The sequence below is a fragment of the Nanorana parkeri genome, unplaced genomic scaffold (genome assembly GCF_000935625.1).
Source record: "Nanorana parkeri isolate BGI_ZX_2015 unplaced genomic scaffold, ASM93562v1 scaffold790, whole genome shotgun sequence".
In the NCBI taxonomy this organism is placed as follows: domain Eukaryota; kingdom Metazoa; phylum Chordata; class Amphibia; order Anura; family Dicroglossidae; genus Nanorana; species Nanorana parkeri.
In genome coordinates, this window is record NW_017307058.1 from 39,453 (window position 1) to 60,366 (window position 20,914).

A 20,914-nucleotide genomic window follows, 5' to 3' on the forward strand; every position below is an offset into this window, starting at 1 on the left:
CTAATTTCTATCCTCTGTTGGGTGCAGGTTAAGGGCAGTGTCTCCTGGAATTATCCCACCTGAGAGGTAAGACACCACGCTGTCATCTGTTCCAAAAAGGGATGAGGACCCTGATAAATTAACCATCTCTTCTGTCAGGAAAGGGACTGTGTTCTCAAGCTCTGTTTCTTTTCCTGAGAAGACAAGAGCAGAAAATATGTATAAATTAATAATATAACATATGGAATGCTAATCAAATAATCTGAAATCCAATACATTTCAGATGAGACACACAGTGCTAAGATGCCACCTCATATTACAAAGTAAAATACATGCATACAGTTAAAGTAGTACTATAACATGGAGATAGTCCTACAACTGCATCTTTGATGTAAACCTCATGTCTGAAGCTCCTCATCCCAATACTTAAAGGCTTAGGCTAAGAAATGGTCCGTTGAATGTTGGCTAAAAACAGTGGTGTCATAAGCTAGCCAAACATGCATAGATTTCTCTCATTTTGCCCATAGCTGTCTGAATATCCAACCAGTCTGAATACCCAACCAGTGACTGAATCTAATTGGACTGACAATTTTCCACCTGGGCCCCTTCGATTTTTAAATCGAAGTTTGAGAAGCCATGTGGTGCTAATAGGGCTACCCACTGCTCGAATATCAGACGATTTAGCAGAAATCAGCCAAAATCCAAGCCATGTACGGCTACCTTAAGTGCTTATGTGTTAAGTGAGTGCTTTAGTGAAAGGTATCATATTTAGCTTAGTGAGCATACAGAAAACCTTTAGATGTTTACTAGCTTCTAGTGCCCTAAGGTCCTTACTGATAAGTAAATGCTCTGGCTACTTAAAGTGCATGTCCAGGCATTACCTACAATTGTCCCCAAACCTCTTTTTCTTCCTAGATCATGCCCCAGTAATATTTGTTTCTTATATTGTGTCGTGAGAATAGCTTTTATTACCTCCTGTGATATTATTATGAGGCTTGGAAATTCTTGCAGGGGCAGCTGCTAAAAGCATAGTTCGTATTGGCGTAGGCATGCCCCCAGAACTACATCTCTTAAGAGCCCTTTCCCTACACATAGGGGTCTATTCACTAAGCTGCCGTAGGCAGCCGAGTGAATGACCGACCTGAAGTGAAGTGAGCCGAACACTGTTCGGCTATTCACTTCAGGGTGGTATGGCTGATTTCAGCCGTATATCGGCTGAAATCAGCCATACATTGGCTTGCTTTGCATGGCTTCGTGCTGAGCATGTTCGGCAGACCCGAAGTGCAGAAGGAGTTCGACTCAGCTGATCCAACATCTGGATCGGCTGAGCCGAACCTCCGGCAGGCTACTCACTGCTGTTCGGCCTATTCTTATAGATGCCGAACAGCAGTGAGTGAATAGCCGAATGCCGCTGAGCGGCATTTGGCTCGGCTGTTCTGCTCGATCCCTCAGAGCTAGCTCCGCCCAACTGTTTTCTATTGTCCGACGGTTCTGCTGACGTAAAAAAAAACGACAAAAAACCTCTCCCGGGCACCTTGGGAGCCTCCCACTCCCGGCCGCCCAGGAGAGAAACACTGCTTTTTCTTTTTTTTTCTTTATTCTGACACGGAGCCATGTCAGAATAGAAAAAAAAAATGTTTGCCCATTGGATTGCATTGCTAGATTCCTATTGGCTAATTCAATTTGCAATAGCCAATAGTAAACTAGCATTGTACCCGCCCTCTGCTGATGGACTGATGGCATATGCGTTCGGCTCGACTGAGCCGCTGGGCCACGTTCGGGAGCTGTACGGGCTATAGTGAATAGCCCGTACAGCACCCCTTCAGTTCTACTGAGCCGAAGGGGTCCTGGGGCCAAAGCTAGCCGAAGGATCGGCCGAAGCTACGGCTAGATCCTTCTGCAGCTTCGTGAATAGACCCCTTATAGTGCGTGGACAAGCTTTAGGGAATGAAGGCAGCAGCTGGGAAAGAAATCAGTGTATGCATGTGCAGAGGGACACAGAGGGTCAGGGGATACCTGGCCCTCTGGCAATACTGGTTGGGATTTCAATGCAGTAGATGCATCACTGTCAGGTAATCGGCAGGTATTTTTCTGTAGTTGCAAGAGGATACACATACAGGAATGGGCTGAATGTTGTTGGGTTTGTTTTTGTTTTTTGCCCTGGCATACACTTTAAGATGGAAGCAATTCTCCAATTTAACCCAAGTCCAGATATTTCAAGAAGGAAAATCTAAATCACCAACCAAAATCCTGTGATCAGTGGCCTATCATGGGTGCAGCCATTTTTAGTCTAATTAGGCTGCTTGGCTCTGCTGATACCACTTTGCTGCAATAAGGCCCAGGCAATCTGTTATTTATATATCAATGAAAAAATTAATTATCAGAAGTTGGTATCTATTTTACAGACAAAAGGCCGAGGTAGTTGTAAAAACACAAAACAATAACTGCAGTTACCTGTGCAGGGGGAGTTAAATTGTTGATTCAACCCTTTAGAAGGCATCTCTGCCACATTCTTCTCCAGATCTACTGAGAGCTGTTGCATCTAAAATAAAAAATTCCATTGTCAAAGCTCAGTGAAAAGCAACCCGTTATAGTACATATCCTAGTGTGTTTATCCAATAAAGCTGTGCAAAGAACTGTGAGAATGTGCAAAATACACAAATCAATAGCGACCATTCAGAAACTATCTTCTTCTCTGCATTGCTGAATAAGCAGTTATTTTTAAGCAGAGACTTTATCTGTATACATCCATACATGTGTCATTGAAATGCTCTTCATAGAAACTGACAGGCCGCAGACAGATACAGTACTGCCCGTAGCTGTATCTGGCTTAGCTGCTAAATATAGGTTAGACTGAACAGATTGAATATATACCTGTTCTTTATTGAGTATGTATAAAATATGGCTCCACGTAATTTTATTTTCAATAGAGTGAAGATGTATTAGAACTACAGTTAAGAATTTTGAATAACATTACATCGGGAGTGAATATCACAGAGTTGAAAAGCCAAATAAAAATTCCATTGTTCAGATTTCTAAAAGGCTTCTGAACGTGACCGCAGGCTGCTTCAAAGGTTAATTTTGTCTTATATTGCCTTCTGCTATTGCCTGAGCACCCTCAACTTGACTAGTAGTGCCACCAAGTCCACCTACCAAGTCTTTCATCTTAGTATCCCTGGTAGAATATTTCTTGGCCCCATCATCTCATGAGACAGGGCTACCAGGAGCTTCACAAATCATTCTGCACTATTTTGCATCATTTACTACTCAGTAATAAATACTTGTTGTAGCCAGGTTCAGATTTACATTAACTTCAATGGAACTTCTGGTTCGGAAATTCAGCCGAAGCACAACTAGTCAGACTTTTCAAAAATCTTTTTTACTTAGAACCTCTTGCCAAATGTTATTGCTGTCCCTGCTGGGTAGGAGTTCCTTCACCTCTTGTGCCAGTGATAGTGGTCACTAAGACAGAAAATGAGAAATATCTCCATTTGGGATATAGACAGCAATATAAATTTGATTTTTAGTGATGTGGGAAGGAAATTAACCACTATCAGATCTTTGTGCTGTTCCTGTCACAGCTGGGGTGATCTATTCCACTTCTTGACCAAGATAGGAAGTGGGGGGCACCTCAATAAACCCTGGCGAGGGTTCTAACTCTTCTCCATTCTGTCTAAAAAAAGGTTAGATTGGAATGACACTTTAGGGCTTGAAGAGATTCATCTCACGCTTCCCTATCAAATAACATGTTAATTAAAAGGTTCTCACCGGTGACAGACTGGTGTCCATGGCTGGAATACTCCATTCACTCACACACAGAGCAGCACTGAAAACCTGAAAAAAGTAGTATATATTATTCTACACTATAACACAAAAAGCATAAAACCTGTAAAAAATGTCAAGTTCTGAGCTACTAGCCAGGCCTTAAAAGTTACTCGCCACCAGACCGATGAGATTCCACTCGCCCCCTGCAATTTTCACTCGCCAATTGCGAGGGGGCGAGTGGAAATTTTGAGGCCTGGTGTAGTGTATAGCCTCACAATTAGGTACTTTGTGGTTATGTATTTTAGTGTAAATCATTCATTTTTCCACAGCTAGCAAACGTTTCTTGTTCCAGAATGGGCAGTAGAGGTGTGCAGATGGTACACTTTTCCTAGAGGTGCACCCAAGTGATTGTGGAAACTGCTGGTTTCAAGATCTCCACAGCGGGTCCTGTCCTCAGGAGTGGCAGCTGTATCTGAACACATTCACCCCTGGCTTGATGTGCACTGTTTCAAGCAGAAAAAGTCAGTTGCCTTATAAAGGGTCTGGGTTTCTCCTGTTGGGCGAGCACTGGGATATTGTCTCTACTGCAACTACCTAATGCCCCTGCGGTCCTAACTGGAATGCTAGATTCGATGGAGCCTCCCCTCTCCCCTGTGTTTTCTCTGTGATGTCCATCCCTGTATGTCCCTTTCCCCCCAGTTGTGAGTCCCGTGTGTGCCTAACCCCCCGTTTGTTATTGTATGTTGTCGTATGTTGTCTGGTCCGTTGGGATGCAGCACGGCCGTATGCTCTGCACGCACGCACTCCATGAGAGGTGTGCAGTACACAAAATAAGGCGCATGCCTTTTGATATGTGCGACAGCCCCACTACATTACATGCGACTACAGAGTATTAGTTGAGAGAGCATATGCATATCTACCCACTGTGCATGTTCTAAAGAAATGGAATGTGACTGCCTACGATGGGACTAGGTGGATGACCGGACATGTCTGTATTATGTTTCTCTGTGTTCTTGTATTTTTGTACATTGCAAAATTGAAATAAAATCTTATTATTTAAAAAAAGAAAAAGTCAGTTGCCACCCACTGTTTTGATTCAGTAAATGTTTAATCTTTTTTTTTTATTGCACAAGATCCGTGTGCTCCTTCTCTTTTTTTATTGTCATAATTTCAGTCTGTGGATGCCTTATTGGATTTTCTGCATATTCCCAAGAGTGTGTTAACATTTCCTCATCCTGCATATATTTGCTCAGGACTACCATTATTTCATTGTCCCTTGAGTACATGGCTTGTAAAGTGTTATGAGCAGGACAGGAATGTCAAGGATTCAACAGTGGGCCATATATGCAGGACGGGAATGAGGAGGTGGGCCTTATGTGCAGGACAGGATTGTGGCGGTCATGACAGTGGGCCATATGTTCCGGATAGGAGTGTGCAGGATATGTATGGTCAGATTAGAAAATATGCCTATTGTCATTGCTAACCACCTTCTATGAATAACAGTTGCCTGGCTGTCTCTGCCTTTAATACCATCTGAGAAAGGTTTGGACAAAAGTAGAGATGTAACTGAGGAAGCAGTTATGCTGTGCCAAAATCAGAATTTCCCTTCACCCACTGGGGGACTTTTGGTGAAAACTTAAGATGAAGAAGAAAAAAGCTAAAAAGATGTACAATTTAAGGTTTTTAGGTGCATATGGTTCTCTTTTATTATTATGTGAAAGCCAATGTGTTTCAAGGGTAAGATAATTCCACTTCTTCAGCTCCTGCAGAAGCATTCCTGACTTTTCAGAAGACAGCATGCAATAGCAGCTAAATTTTTCTCTTCCAAATCAGGCACTGCACATCCAAGAGATCCTTTTAACTCAAAACGTGTTGGCTTTCAATTCCAATTAAAAGACAATCATTTACACCTAACATTCTTATGGGTTTAAATTTTTGGAGCCATTTTCCTACTTTATCTTTAGTACTCTGAGTCACTGAGCTAGAATAGGCACACAGATTACACAATATACACTATATTGACAAAAGTATTGGGGCGCCGGCCTTTACACGCACATGAACTTTAATGGCATCCCAATCTTAGTCTGTAGGGTTCAATATTGAGTTGGCCCACTCTTTGCTGCTATACCAGCTTCAACTCTTCTGGGAAGGCGTCCACAAGGTTTAGGAGTGTCTATGGGAATGTTTGACCATTCTTCCAGAAGCGCATTTGTGAGGTCAGGTACTGATGTTGGACAAGAAGGTCTGGCTCGCAGTCTCCACTCTAGTTCATCCCAAAGGTGTTCTATCAGGTTGAGGTCAGAACTCTGTGCAGGCCAATCAACTTCCTCCACCCCAAACTCACTCATCCATGTCCTTATGGACCTTGCTTTGTGCACTGGTGTGCAGTCATGTTGGAACAGGTAGGGGCCATCCCCATACTGTTCCCACAAAGTTGGGAGCATGAAATTGTCCAAAATGTCTTGGTATGCTGAAGCCTTAAGAGTTCCTTTCATTGGAACTAAGGGGCCAATCCCAACCCCTGAAAAACATCCCTACACCATAATTCCCCCTCCACCAAACTTTACACTTGGCTTAATGCAGTCAGGCAAGTACCGTTCTCCTGGCAACCGCCAAACCCCGACACGTCCATTGGATTGCCAGACAGAGAAGTGTGATTTGTCACTTTCGGGGAACACGTATCTACTTCTCTAGAGTCCAGTGGTGGCGTGCTTTACACCACTGCATCCGACGCTTTGCATTGCACTTGGTGATGTAAGGCTTGGGTGCAGCTGCTCGGCCATGGAAACCCATTCGATGAAGCCCTCTATGCACTGTTGTTGTGCCAATCTGAAGGCCACACGAAGTTTGGAGGTCTGTAGCTACTGACTCTATAGACAGTTGGCGCACTGTGCGCTTCGGCATGCACTGACCCCGCTCTGTCATTTTACGTGGCCTACCAGTTTGTGGCTGAGTTGCTGTTGTTCCCAGTTGCTTCCACTTTGTTATAATACCACTAACAGTTGAATGTGGAATATTTAGTAGCAAGGAAATTTCACAGAGCACCTGAAGCCAATGATTTGGAGGGGTGTCCCAATAATTTTGGCAATATAGTGTAAGTAAAGGCAGAACTGATCTGCATACTTATCACCAAAATTAAGGAAGCCACTGAATCAGCATGCCAACCAGGCAGTCTTTCTCAAAATGGGAGGTCTACAAGGACAGCCTCCACTTTTTTGAAGTACAGATTTTGTTTAAGGTGATTAAAAAGTGAAGTGAGGAGGGCATTTGATTTTCACAAGGGAGGCAGTCTTGACACCTTGGAGCAAGGGCACAGTTGCAACACATCTGTTACCTATTTTCTTATCCCATTGTTTTATTGACAAAAGCTTCCACTTTTATCAGATACCTCAGTAATTAATACATTGTAAATTTTAAAGCTGACCATAGACTTTCAGGATAACGTACTCACATCCAGAACAGCAGCTGAATCCAGGTTATACTGTTGACTTCTAAGCAACAGCTGAAGCCCTTCCAAACTAACATCAGTATTATCCAAGGTGTCTGGAAGCTCTTGTCTGAAAAAATAACAACAAGAGCATCAGAGAGGGTTCCCATTATTCAGATCATTATTCAGTTGGGAATACATATTAGTAAAATAAAGCAGGAATTTAATTTTACAAGAAAAGCCAATGCCAATTTGTGAAATATTCAGAAGGTAGCAGAGATCATTTAGTACCTTGGTTTTCAACTGGTGGGTCGTGACCCACAACCCCGTGTTCAGTGACGTCACATTCTGGCTGCCAGCACCTCTACAGGGTGTGCAAGTGTAATGTCCCTCGGGTTCGCGGCTCTCCCCGACTGCGCTCCAGGCTGGAACACATCGGCGGGGGAGACCGCCGCAGGCCTCCTCACCCATGACGGAAGCTATTGTGCGTTCCAAGCTGGAACGCGGAAGTAAGCCGCGTGACGTCACGGCCGCGGGCTATTTAAACCTGCCGGGAATGCTGTGGAGTGTTCGATTATTGGGATAATTGCCCAAACACTCCAGGAACCTCTCCAACCTGCCTCGAACCTCGCCGAACGGATCCTAACATATCCCCAGCAGCCAGCCTCCACTGGACTCCTCTTGAATGCAGCTGATCGCTCATACAACCAAACCGCAAGTATCTGCTAAAGTCTACTCTGCATTTGTGTTGGTTCCTATACGCTGCCCCTAGTGGAGACTCACGGTATCAACTCTTTTCACTGCAATACAATTCCACCTACGCTGTCCAAAGTGAATTGCTTCTGTTATTTGACATAGAGACTGCCTTATGCGATTATACCACAATTCCAGATAGGATTGCCTAAATGAGGAATATGATTTAATATTCTTTTGAACTACTTCTCCTATTATTTGATTATTGTTTAGCGGTCCATGATGACTAAATCCCAAACTCTCCGTTTGTGATTGAGAGAGCCGCCTGGGATTTTAGCCTGACAACCGCATAAAACAACCATTGGAACCGCAGCTGTGATCCACCATACCTTTTTTCACTGACGGGCCCTGACAGCAAGGGAGCTGTACAAGCAATGCACATATGGATGGAGCTCCATCATAGCACAGCAGCCCACACTGGACCCCAGGCTGGGGATCCACTCCAGTTCTCATAAGCTAGGGAGACTAGGTGGATCTTTAAAAAAAATAGGAAAAATAATAATTTTGTTTGGAATGTGTGTATGGGAGATTGTGTTTTTGAGGGCCCATTCACAGTAGTACAGTGCGTTAATTTAACAGTCCTGTGCATTTAACGCACTGTACCATGCAATCGCACCTACTACGCGTTCTGGTGTGGGAAGTGCATTGCATTGCCATGCATTTAAATGGGACCCCAAGCACACCTTCTACTCACAATTCAATCACCCACACCGGAATGCGCTGTACCACAATGCCGTGCATTCTATTGCAGTGCGACTCGGCTCGCGACTTAATGACCTAGGACAACTGTGGGTCCTGAGGTTACACAGGTTGAGAACCACTGGTTTAGTAGGAAATGTAAAATTCCATTCCTGCTGTTTTTACTAATTTATAAGAAAAGCAGATGCCAATTTGTGAAAAGTGAAACAAAAGGAGCGCAATCCAGTTTTCATAGTTGGATCTCATCCTATGAAAGGAAAATGAATCATGGAATATAATTGGTTGTTCTGGTTAACTGCTCTGCCTTTCATATTCGAATTGCATAGATTTTATTTTTGTTACCTATTGACTGTATTACATAAAAGGTGGACCTATACTTAAAATGGTATATAAAGTTGTGTTAACAGTCTTGTTTGGGTGGATAAACAAAGACTAACAAAACGGCAGAAATAGTTACCTCTCTTAGAGAATGCTGCTCCAGATCCTCCTTAGTGCTATCCACATGTCTAAAAGCTTAAGAAGGCTAAGATCATGTGACCAAGAGCCTAAACCCTCAAACATGTGGCTAGCATCAATGAGAGCCAGAAGCAGCATGTTCTACAAGGAAAGCAAGAATTTAGGTATATCTATTAATACTGAATGTATTCACCTCTGCAAGACTCTCCACATACTGTATGTTTTCCTTACTCCATTGGTTGACTTACTCCAAGACTGGCCGACAGACCTCCAAAGCCCTGATTACCCTAGGTCTGGGTATACACTGGTAAATGTTTGTATGAACTTTTATATGAAAAATATCTTCAGAACATTTGATATGACAGAAACCTGATGAATGTTGTTCAAATGTTTGTTTGATTTTAACATTCCACTTTGGAATAAGTATAGTTTCCCGAACGAAAACCACATTTTAGTATTTTTCACAAAAAAATTCCATCCTGCTCCTTCATATTTTTTTTGTCATTACAGTTGAAATTCATAGTCGAATTGACCCTGTTAATTACTAGCAAATCGAACAAAAGTTAAAAAGAAAAACAAAATACTAATCGTGTATACTCAGCTTTAGATAAAAAATTCCGCAGCTCTGTTCCCCTATTTGTCTTGGATACTTACAACTCAAGACATACTGATCAGCAAAGTTCACCTTAAAACCCAGTAAAAAGGTAAGTTGGGACAATAAAGTAGGTTATCTCCTCTGTACAGATACTTTCAGACAAAAATCTAGCCAGTGATCCAGTATAACTAACTGTATATATGGACTGAGCTCATAGAATAAAAGTAAATTTTTAGTTTTGTTGTGGTGCCACTGACCTCTCCAGTGGATTCCTTCGTCCCCGTGCCTCTAGTTGCTGAGATCCTGAGGGTTGGGGTGGGCTGCAGCTCTCTTTACCTTCCAGTATAGATTGAACCATTGCGACTGGCAACACTGGGGGATCTGAGCATGCACTGCAACTTGTTAAAGACATATCTGTGTCTGTTGATCCCTTTAGTCCAGGACTGATGGGTTCTTCTTTAATGAGTAGGAGACATTTGTTCCTAAATATGAATAAGCATTTGGGTCAATGGCTATATAACACAAAGTTGTAAGCTCAACAATTTAGAAACAGATCTATGTTATTTTACTAGGACTCTGTTTCAACTTGGGCTGTCCTTCTAGATTGGTATACACCAGATGTAAAACCCTTAAGTAAAAAGGATAAAAGGCTTGAATTGAGTAACCACAGACCTGTGAGCTTCACTGATGTTGTGTGTTATTTGAAAGTAATTTTAGGGAAGACATACAAAACAATATAGTTTCTCTAACAGTGACGTGCGGTACCTCATATTCCGGGTGAGGCATTCCCCTGCCAGCTGAAGCCCTGCCCCCCACTGATCGAAGCCCCGCCCACCTCCCAAAGCCCCACCTATCCCCAAGCTAGTGTGAAGGAGGAGCCTCCCTGTCCCTCACTAACTACCTGTCAAAAGCCGGATGCAGCGCTGCCTGTACTTAACAGGCAGCGCCTCATCCATGACAGGTTACACAGCGGGGAGGATTTCCCTGCTCTGTAACCTGTTAGATGCCGATCTGAATGGAGAAAAAGCTGTCAGCTTCAGACTTGAAGCTTACAGCTTTTTCCTCCATAATTCTAGGTGAGGCTCTGCCACCCCTGACCGCACATCCCTGATCTCTAATAACTAAAAATTGGCCTGGGTTTATAAAAAGGTAGGTATGTCTATCAGAATTAGTTTTGATTTATAAAGTACATTTAAATAAGAATGTTGGTAATGCTACTGATATCATTTTTGGCATTTGCCAAAGCATTATACACACACATACCGGCGTTCGCTCACCTCCCGCAGAGAGCCGTGACAGGGGAGGGGCTGGATCCCCCCCGCTCCGATCCGCGCTGACTGGCGGAACGGACGGGGGAGGGCACAGCTGGCTCTGTTTATAGGCAGAGCCAGCTTTCAGTCACAATTGTCGGGATCCGCTTCAGCTGCGGCGTCTCAGTATACCGTGAGCTGTAGCTCGCGGTATACTGAGACGGGATATACTGAGCCTAGGGTGAGGGGAGGACGCTAGTTTGTGTCCTCTCGTTACCCTAAGGAGAACTATGGGGAAAAGACTTAACCCCATAGTTCTCCTTTAAGTTTGAAGCCCCACTTCCTCTGTGCTCTGGACACATGCCAACTTAATAACCCACACCTTTTAGTGATCAGGTCCAGAGGAAGAGAGGAAACACACAAAACATTATTACCAATGGCTCTATTAATACTTCCTTGTACTCAAACACTGCATCAATCCAATGATCTCTTAGCCGCGGATACATTCAATTACTGCATCAATCCCATGGGCTCTTGTTTTATCCCTGCTCACCTTCGTTATGTTGCAACATTTCTCAGATTAATTGTATATGCATCTTGTTCAGGTTGCATTCAGTCATCATTGTCATCTTTACACATTCAATACATAGCATTTAATACTCCTTTGCACTCGCTACCTTTCTCCATCTGCATTTGGCTGTTCAGTTACGGAGTTGGCAGGCAGAGCCTCAGTCACATCTGAAATGATAGGCCCAGCAGCAACGGCAGGACTGCTTAAAGAGGATGCTGGATCTGTGGGCGGCTGCACAAGGAACATTTAATTAAATATTAATTTTTATACGCATTTACCATACCGCCGACAATTTACACAGCACTTTACATACTGTACATTAACATCAGTCCTTGCTCTATGTAGCTTACAAGCTAAGGTGCTTATCTCACATGCATGCATACACACACACACACACAATACTAACTAGAGCCAATTTAGGCAGGATCCAACAAACCTACCAGGATACCTTTGGAGTGTGTGAGGAGACCCACACATGAACAGAGAGAGAATGCAAACTCCATTCAGATAGCATCCTCAACAGTATTTAAGCTGGAGACACAAGTGCGGCAAAGTAGAAGTGCTAACCACTATACATATTCTAAAATACAGTTATACTTATAACACATATTGGGCTTATGTAAATACATGATATCATATAGGTATATTGCTTTTCATACAGGGTCATCATTTGTGTATTCCATTTTAAGGAACTGGTATACGTCAAACATTTCTCTTTCTAAACACTAGATATGTAATCAGAAGTACTACACCCTATGCACACAGATTGCGTACAAAGCCTCAGGACTTTACTTGAGGGAAAATACTTGAGGGAAAATACCACTAAATGTACTGTAAACCAAGTTATTAGAGACTCTCTGCCATCTTGAACAATGCCTAAGGTCTTTACAGGTTTTAAAGTGTAACTGCATCTTTTGTGCATTTACACTTATATTGAAGCAACCCCCACCCCTTTCCAGTATAATACTTACCTGTCCCTAATCCAGCCACACATTGATACATCTTCCTAGCCATGCCAGGACATGTGCTCTGCAATCCCATTTATTCCTATAGACTTCAAGCTTAGAGATAGAGTACAAGCTTAGGACAGGTAAGTAAAAAATTAGAAGGGCAGGTCTTGGATGGGGGTACTCTGATATAACTGCACACTTTAAACATATATACAGGTGAAACTCGATTAGAATATCGTGCAAAAGTAATTGCAGTAAGTGCTGCAAAAGGGGCCCAAACCAAGTACATATGCATGCTTGTACTTTTCATTCCACCACTATCCTGTAATATAGCTGTAATGGATGTAAATGTTCATACATATTCAAGGTAATGTATTCACTTCTTGACATAGACCTATGACCAATGTTATGTGCACATATGTGACTGTAAACAATGAGAGCATGAGTTAAAAGTATGGGTGTTTATAAGGATTAAGTAGGCTTCTTAACCCACTTGAAATACTGGGACACACTATAATCTGTTCTCAAATACAGAAGCTAACATTTGAATAGAAATTAAATAGGTGGCTTCTACTGCATCTACACAACAAATGAAAGAAGATATTTATTGTACTACTGTAGTGGTGTCAAGAGGTTTAAGGGCTGATGGTATACACTACCTTTCTGTATACAAAATGTACAGCTCTCGGGAATGTGCAGTGCCTGGAGTTACTAAATAGGTCAAAAAATATTACATGTGACAGGTTATTTTCTTGTCTAACAAGCTGATCCAGACATAGGGATAGCAAAATCCCTTAGTCATAGTTAAGTGATAAAAGAGACCCAGTATGTAATTTTAGCATACAGTGCAATATTTACCTGACTGTAACTTTTGGTTATGGCGTAATTTCTGATAATTCCACTCGTCTGCCACTGCCATGGGTGACAGATGGGAAGATAGCATCCACAAAGAATTTACACTGAGCTCCAACATTGCACCTTTGGCTAGTTCCTGAGCTAACATTGTCTAATATCATAATGTCTCACAGAGATGCCCTACTGGACAGAATAATGTGTGCCCTAGCTTCTATGTCAGTACAAAGTTGTTGGCTGTCAGTGCTGAGAGGAGGCCTTATACTATGCTGTTAATGGTGCATTGACCCACTTTTTTACTTCATTATCCAGTTTGTATGCTCTCCTGGAAAAGGAAAGACATAGTAGCTAAAACAAATATAACAGTGACTACTAATAGCAAGTACCGGTATGTGATTATTTGACATGACATTTACTGTTAGCTGATAACATCAGATTTATATATCTAGGTATGTGTGAGAATAAAATTGAGTGATATGAATGCCTCTTTTAGTTAATTCTTACATTTAGAGGCTTGTAAAGAAATCAATGACTTTTAGATATGAATTACTCTGTCCAATTATCTATAAGTCTAACCAAAGCTGACATTTCAGTGCTTGACAAGTGCAGGAATTAAACCCCTACCGATTTCTTACATTCTTGGGGAATCTGGTTATAGCTCTCAGCTCTTGAGGTTCAAAATACTAGAAAATTAGACTCACCGATTGGATGTAATATGGGTCTTGCAGTGAGTCCACTGGGAGATGTCTACTAAATTTGGATAGCGGTAAGGCGGAGTTTCCATCATCCAACATGAGAGGTCTGCAGAAGAACAGAAATGTTAAATGTACCTATTCTTCAACATGCAGTTTTGTACGGCTGATAACATTCTTAGGGTCAGTTGACACTATAGTGCTGAGATAAAGGCATGGCATCTGTGCGTTTAACATAATATAGCACAGCACAATGCACCACATGCGTGTGTGTGTGTGTATATATATATATATATATACTATTTATAATTATGCTGTATGAAGGGGAACACATAACAAATACAGTATATAGTTTGGGGAGGGGGTCTCAAATTTGACTTTAACAGTGGAATATATAGTTGGAATATAGTATTGTTGAAGAGGTATGGCAGCAAGTACTTAGGCTAGCCATACACAATCTGAATTAGCTTACGCTAGCCATGCACACATAACCCCTCCCTATCTTTAATACGTCCTAAAAGGTAGCCATACATGTCTTGAATCTTAGATTATTCCTGCTCAATTGGCAGAAAATCAAGCCATGTGTGGCCATGTCGGCACTACCCGTCTTGCCAAACTTTAATTGAAAAATCGATGGAGCTGGGTGGAAAATTGTTGACCAAGTAGCAACTGCTCCAACAAGATGCAGTCACTGTTCAAGTATTCAGACAGCTGCAAGTGCTGTATGCAAGTCTGAGTATAATAGCCAGCTGGGCTGAATGAGAGAAAGCTTCAAGTATATGGCTACCCTTACACTCATTACCATATTAGGAAATCTTTTACTGACCTAAAGCTAATCTCTCACTTTTCTAGGCTGAAAGTTTTTATTGTGTATAAGCTGTATCTGTCAATTCAGGCAGATCGCATTAGGTCAGGGTGCCATTGGAAAGGTTATGGGACCTCTTTGTTAACACACTTTTCTTGACAGGCAGATAAAGTGAAATTTTTCAAAACACGTTAACCTTTCACCATACTATAAACATGAGTTAATTAAAATGACTGATAGACAATGGGGTGAGTGGCCATGCCTTTTGGGGAAACAAATCCAGCAGGAATTTTGTGTCAAGGATCAAGTTTAAAGTAGTAGAACTGGTTCATACAATATATTGTGCAAAGTAGGAATGTTTTGTTGTTTCTCTTTTAACACTATGTTAACACAATACTTGCAGAAATGTGCGATGTGTACCACAAGTGGTCCATAGCCTTACTGTTTATTCTAAACAGCACTGTTAAGATGTCCTATTGTCCACTCCAACGTCATCCACCAAGGATAGGCTTTAGAGAGGACATAAATGAAAGTGCTTCTGTGAGTCCAGTGACTGAAACTACCCGGACAATGACTGTCTCAGACTACCAGGCAAACATAAAAATATGTAGAAAGGAGATTGTTAACAAGTTAATTTTTTGGTGTGTGAAGGAATTACAGGTCAATGCTTTTACAATGCACCACAAATTTATGTAATTCAGTTAGGGTTCACATGTACCTTAAACCTCTAAAACCAGGGAGTATGGGCATGATTGGTCCATATAATTACCACAAGCAAACTTATACTCATATTACAGCAAAACAAAATACTACACACACACTAATTTTAATAGTAATATAGCTACTAACACTTTTTCATCTAAAGTAAAATGATTCTTGGTGGCAAGCTGGCTGGTAGTGGAAGCATATAGTAATACAGAGACCAATACATCCACTGCCAGCCAGGTGTGACTTTCACTAGTGTAGATTACTCCCTTTATTCCCCCACATCCAAGCAACCAATTAAGTGATTTTGCCCTCCCAGCATTTTTTGGAGGTCCAGACTTCCTCATTCCAGACCTGCTCCACCTCCTGGCTTCCATCCTCTGTTTTATCACCACCTCCTGGCTTCCATCCTCTGTTTTATCACCTGAAAGGTAAGAGGGGACTCTGCATGGCACACATGGATGTAACGAGGGACTATTGGGCACTTCTGGATGTAAGGGGGAGAGGCGCTGCTGGGCACTCCTGAATGCAAGGGGGGACTCTGCTGGGCACTCTTTGTTTAAGAGGAGCTCTGACCAGTACTCCTGGATGTAAGTGGGGACTTTGCTGGGCACTCCTTGATGTAAGAGGGAACTCTGTTGGCACTCCTGGATGTAAGTAGGGGACTCTGCTGGAGACCCCTGAATGTAAGGGGGTTCTGATCAGTACTCCTGGACGCCAGGAGGGTCTCTGATGGGTACTCCTGGGTGTAACGGGGCACTCTGATTATCATTCCTGGATGTAAGAGGGGACTTATTCAATTATTTGAATTGTATTCAATCATTTACAAAACTGATTTTTTTCACCCTGTGAATGTTCAGGAATATTCATGTAATGCGGCCCTCATACTGAAAAGTTTGAGGACCCCTGTTTTTACATATCAATGGACCTATTGGAGCATTATTTTGTCATGGTTGGTGAATTTTGTGTTGTGAAAATTATTGTTGGGTATTTTACTGCCAATATCAAGCTGTTATTATGTATAAAGGGACATATGCACAGGACTGTAATTACCATCACTACTGACTAGAGCACATTTGTCATATTGCATCTGCTTAGTATTTACTTATGAGAAAAAAAAAGTTTATTACATACAGTAACAGTGTGCAAAATAGATTTTTTTCTCATCACACAGTAAGTGTCAGCATTTTACTTAATTGATAGTCACATTTTGTGCAATAGCTGCATTCGTCCTGTACTGTGTTTTCAGGCACATTTTACACCTTGCAGCAATCCCGTTTTCCTGACTGTGTTGCATTGTCACTGGCTATCCCTGAAGTGAAAACTGTTTTTGCAGACCATCTTTTTTAGGAAATGTCTTGTAATGTCTCGTGGATTATTTCCACATCATCATAGCTACGGTATATCTCCTGTATTTCTTTGCTTGACATTTGGCTTTGCTGAGTGTTTCTGGGATGCCAGTCCCTCTTTTTTCTCCCTCTCTCTGTCCCCACAATAGTCTCAGGAGCTGAGAGGGCATTTTGTACACAGTATTCTGAAAGCCAGCGGTCAGCAGATCTGACTCAGCAGGTCCATTCAATGCTCATCACCAGGGTGACCGGATCAGGTGACCTGCACCCGAGGGCCTCGCTGAGCTTGTGTTTTTGGTGGGGGGTTTTTGTGAGGGTGGTGATCTCCTGCAGGCACTCACATCTTTCTCTTTATCCCACTGCTGGAGGGGCCCGGAGGCAGCTGCCCAAACAGAAACTGGATTAACTGTCAGGAAAAAGCACAGCATCAGATATTAGTTTCAGAACTCATTACCCTTTCACCCTTTTGTGTGGTCTAAGAACCACAAAAACAGCATATTTCATCAAGAATCACTTTACTTTAAAACTGTGGCACTGTATTTGGTGACAACAACCTGAAAACTCTTTTCATGTTTATTTCTTTTGTTTCACACAGGCCATATAACACGATAACCAGTATCTCTCGCCCTGACAACCTAAAGTGGAACTTTACCCACCAATTTAATGGTCTCCCAAAACTGTTATTTTCAAGGCATGTCACCTGTCAAGGTGGCCAGTGTGCTCATTTCAGCTCTCAACCAAACATTTAGGCCCTCAAATGGCTGGCGTCATAGCTGTACTGTGCAGCACCATTGCAACTAAGATGTCACCTTCCTTGGCTGTAAAGGGTTAAAGGATTGGAAGTTTTAGTTCCGCTTCAAGTATCCTTGGGTCCACGATTACACTACCTAGACTCTTACCTCTACAATCAATGATTAACGTATAACTAAAGCCAAAAACCTTTTTTTTTTTCATTTTAGGATAGAATAGGGGGAAGGTTAGAGCTCAAATCAAGGAAGGACTGCCTTCAATGTTTTCTAGCATGACATTCTTATTTCTCAGAAGAATCTCACTGTCATGCTGGTATATTCTATGTCCGGCAAATCAGTTATTTTACATGCCAGGTGTACTTCCTGGGTACTCTGCAGTGGGGGTCAATGAGACCTGCAGTTCTTACAGCCAGTCACATGCCTGCCCCCCACCCCTCCTGGACATTCACAAAACGGAGCCTGGAGCCGTGTCTTTGTGAATAGTAAGGAGGAGAGGGAGTGAAGTTTGGACTATAGTAATGGGGCCTAACGTTAACCGCTGGAGCACCAAGAAGTATGGCGAGACCTGGAACTCTAGCATGTAAATTGACTGGCTTGAAGGACATAGAAGTATGCGTGCATGACAGTGAGGTCCTCCCGAGACAATTTCTGCCTGCTGGATGCCTATAAAAGGTAATCCTTGCAAATCCTTTTTTTTTGCCATCTGAAAGTGAGAGGATATCTTTCCAATGTGAGGGAAATCCCCCCTTAGACAGTTGTCATGAGAACAGGCAACCCCATTGCATGATTTCCCTTCTATACTTGTTCTAGTGGAAACTCAAAATTTTTAATGTACCCCTGCTCTTATTCCCTGTGACATTGGTGATCAAGATAATGAGAGAGAATGAATCTCCCTAATGGATACACAAGCAGTAATAAAAACCCAACAGCAGTTCTCTCTCATCACCACTCTATCCAAATCTAAGAATATGTTTTGCTTTAGTTATACTTGAATGCTGCTGCAAAACATATCCACCTCTACCACCACATCCTATCCAACACCATTATCTGTCAATCTGTTCATTGGGTTCCTGTCAGTCTGCGAGTCAAATTCAAAGTAATGTGCCTTGCCTTCAAAACACTACACAACTCGTCCTCCGTCTATATTTAGGTTTTATTTTCATCATCATATTAGATGTTCTCTTAAACAGACCCTCAAAAACCACTTTTTTTAAATGTATGTATTTATCTCCCGTGCCATGTAATTTATGAAATAAAGGATATTAATATGTGTGAAACAATGGAAGACTAGGATGGATGATGGAGGCCCCCAGGCCTGTATAAATAAGATATGTTGGGCTGGTAACCCTAACTGGCCTCCATTTAGGCCTTAATCAGAGTGGGACCTGCAGTAGGTGACATCTGCTTGTATTATATAGATATCTGTTCCCTGTTTAGAGATGCAATCCCAGCAGCTGGCCTAGGAAAACTTTCCAGCACTGATTTTGGCTTGCAACGACGAGCAAAGGTTATATATCTAATTATAATACAGTCTCACTTATCTCCACTATCAAGCCCTATTGCCTCCTCTCCACTCTTCCACAATCTGGTCTCACTGTCTCCTCCCTCCTCCTACTCCTCATCCCGGCCTTGCTTTTTTCTCTCTATCCGCCACAGTTCATTCTTTGTGAAATTGCTGACTTTGGCTCCTTCCTTTCCATATTTGACCATGTCCTATAAGATGACACACACCTTTTACCATGCCCACCAGTCACTGCGGAAGGATGATTTGTGTGGTGCACTTTTGGCTCACAGGAGAATATTACAACCATGAAAGGGACATTTGTCCAACTTTGTACCTCAAGCCATTGCCAACACTTTTACCTAGTGTCTAATGTATCACTTAGATAGTAGACTTGATTTACTCTGCTACCCATGAGAGCTGGTTCATGACTTGTTTTGTCAAGAGAAAGCACTTATATATTACTGACACTCCCATACAGAAAATGTGTAATGGCCCCCTGGCTCCCCAAAGCTTGGCTGTAAGCACCCCATTTTATAAGCCCTAAAGGTAGCTGTGTAACAGCAGATGCAATTACTTAATACTTACTTATTACTTAATCTGTATTTGCCTATTGATGCCTATAGCCAAATCTGAAAGGTCACACATGGCACCTGAGAATATTTTCTGGTTCATATGCAGTAAAACATAATTGTTTGTGTGAGGTCCATATACCAAGCCAGCCAGATAAGGACTAAAACTGAATTTGCCATCCCATACATCTGATATTTAGTGATTGCCAAAGAGATGTTATTTGGCTGAACATATTTTGGAAACATAACCACTAGATGAAGTCTTATACTGGTTTAATCAGCTGTTATCACATTCACGTGCCATAATTAGTAAATCTACCCAACTGTGCCTTTTCAATCTCCAGGAATCTCACACTTCCACCATGTTCTTATAATTTTTTTGTATGTATCTACTATTTGGAATCTAAAAACATGGAGCCAACTTTGCTGAATTTTTTAAAGATGCATGCTCAGGAGATAATTGTTAGCCCTTGTTCTTCTCAATAGCATCATCGCCCACTCCCATCATCAAGTAGTGAAGCCTGGATCAGAATGGCAGTCCCTGCACCTTCAAAAGTAAGTCAGCAATGGTGGCTCCCATATTTATAGATTGATGGTTCCTTTTAAATAATACCATGGTTTTTCCTGGCTGCATAATATTGGGCCCTATAAAGAAAGTTGTTAATAATAATTAACCAAATTATAGCTATAATCTGATTTAAGTGTTGCGATGGGTAATACGCACACTTTTCCTAATAATTTTTGTTATCCTCTAGGCAAGTGTTTCTATAACCAGTTTCTAAAGACAGGATGACCAATGAACTAACCTTGTTGATAATTTTTTGCTGCTGGGAGTGGTTCTGTCTGAGAGAGACAACTTCTCGCCATAGTACTTCATTCTGCCTGGCAAAAAAAAAAGGACATCAAGAGTTACTGACTACAAGAAGGCAAATTTATTCCAGCACTTAACAATCCGAAAGGTATTGCTCTTCATAAAAAAATTTAACACGTTATTGTGGACAACAGCAGTTTGCATCCTTTGTGCGCTTCCTAAAGACTCTTAGCAAAAGTTTTTTTTAAGTAGATCAAAACTAAATGACAATTGTTTGCTAATGCACTGTTTCTAATAAACAGTTGCCATGTTTTCACTGAACAATAATTACTTAGCGCCAAAAACACCTATTTAAGTCGCAAGCACTATTCCAGTACACAGACAGAACTAGTAATAAATATATAGCAAAATGTTCCACTTTTATAACTTATAT

General features: G+C 41.8%; 1 protein-coding gene across 1 annotated transcript in view; it reads right to left on the bottom strand.

Annotated features, from left to right (window-relative positions):
- The window catches only part of HSF4 (heat shock transcription factor 4), a 42,747-nt gene continuing 21,833 nt past the window's right edge, over positions 1 to 20,914 (bottom strand). The window contains exons 5-13 of the mRNA XM_018564869.1: positions 20,477 to 20,552; positions 17,190 to 17,254; positions 13,999 to 14,098; positions 11,602 to 11,726; positions 9,932 to 10,156; positions 7,196 to 7,301; positions 3,748 to 3,813; positions 2,434 to 2,521; positions 1 to 131 (exon numbers count right to left, since the gene is read on the bottom strand). Coding sequence (XP_018420371.1) covers positions 1 to 131; positions 2,434 to 2,521; positions 3,748 to 3,813; positions 7,196 to 7,301; positions 9,932 to 10,156; positions 11,602 to 11,726; positions 13,999 to 14,098; positions 17,190 to 17,254; positions 20,477 to 20,552 — 982 coding nt within the window. The remainder of the gene's footprint in view (positions 132 to 2,433; positions 2,522 to 3,747; positions 3,814 to 7,195; positions 7,302 to 9,931; positions 10,157 to 11,601; positions 11,727 to 13,998; positions 14,099 to 17,189; positions 17,255 to 20,476; positions 20,553 to 20,914) is intronic.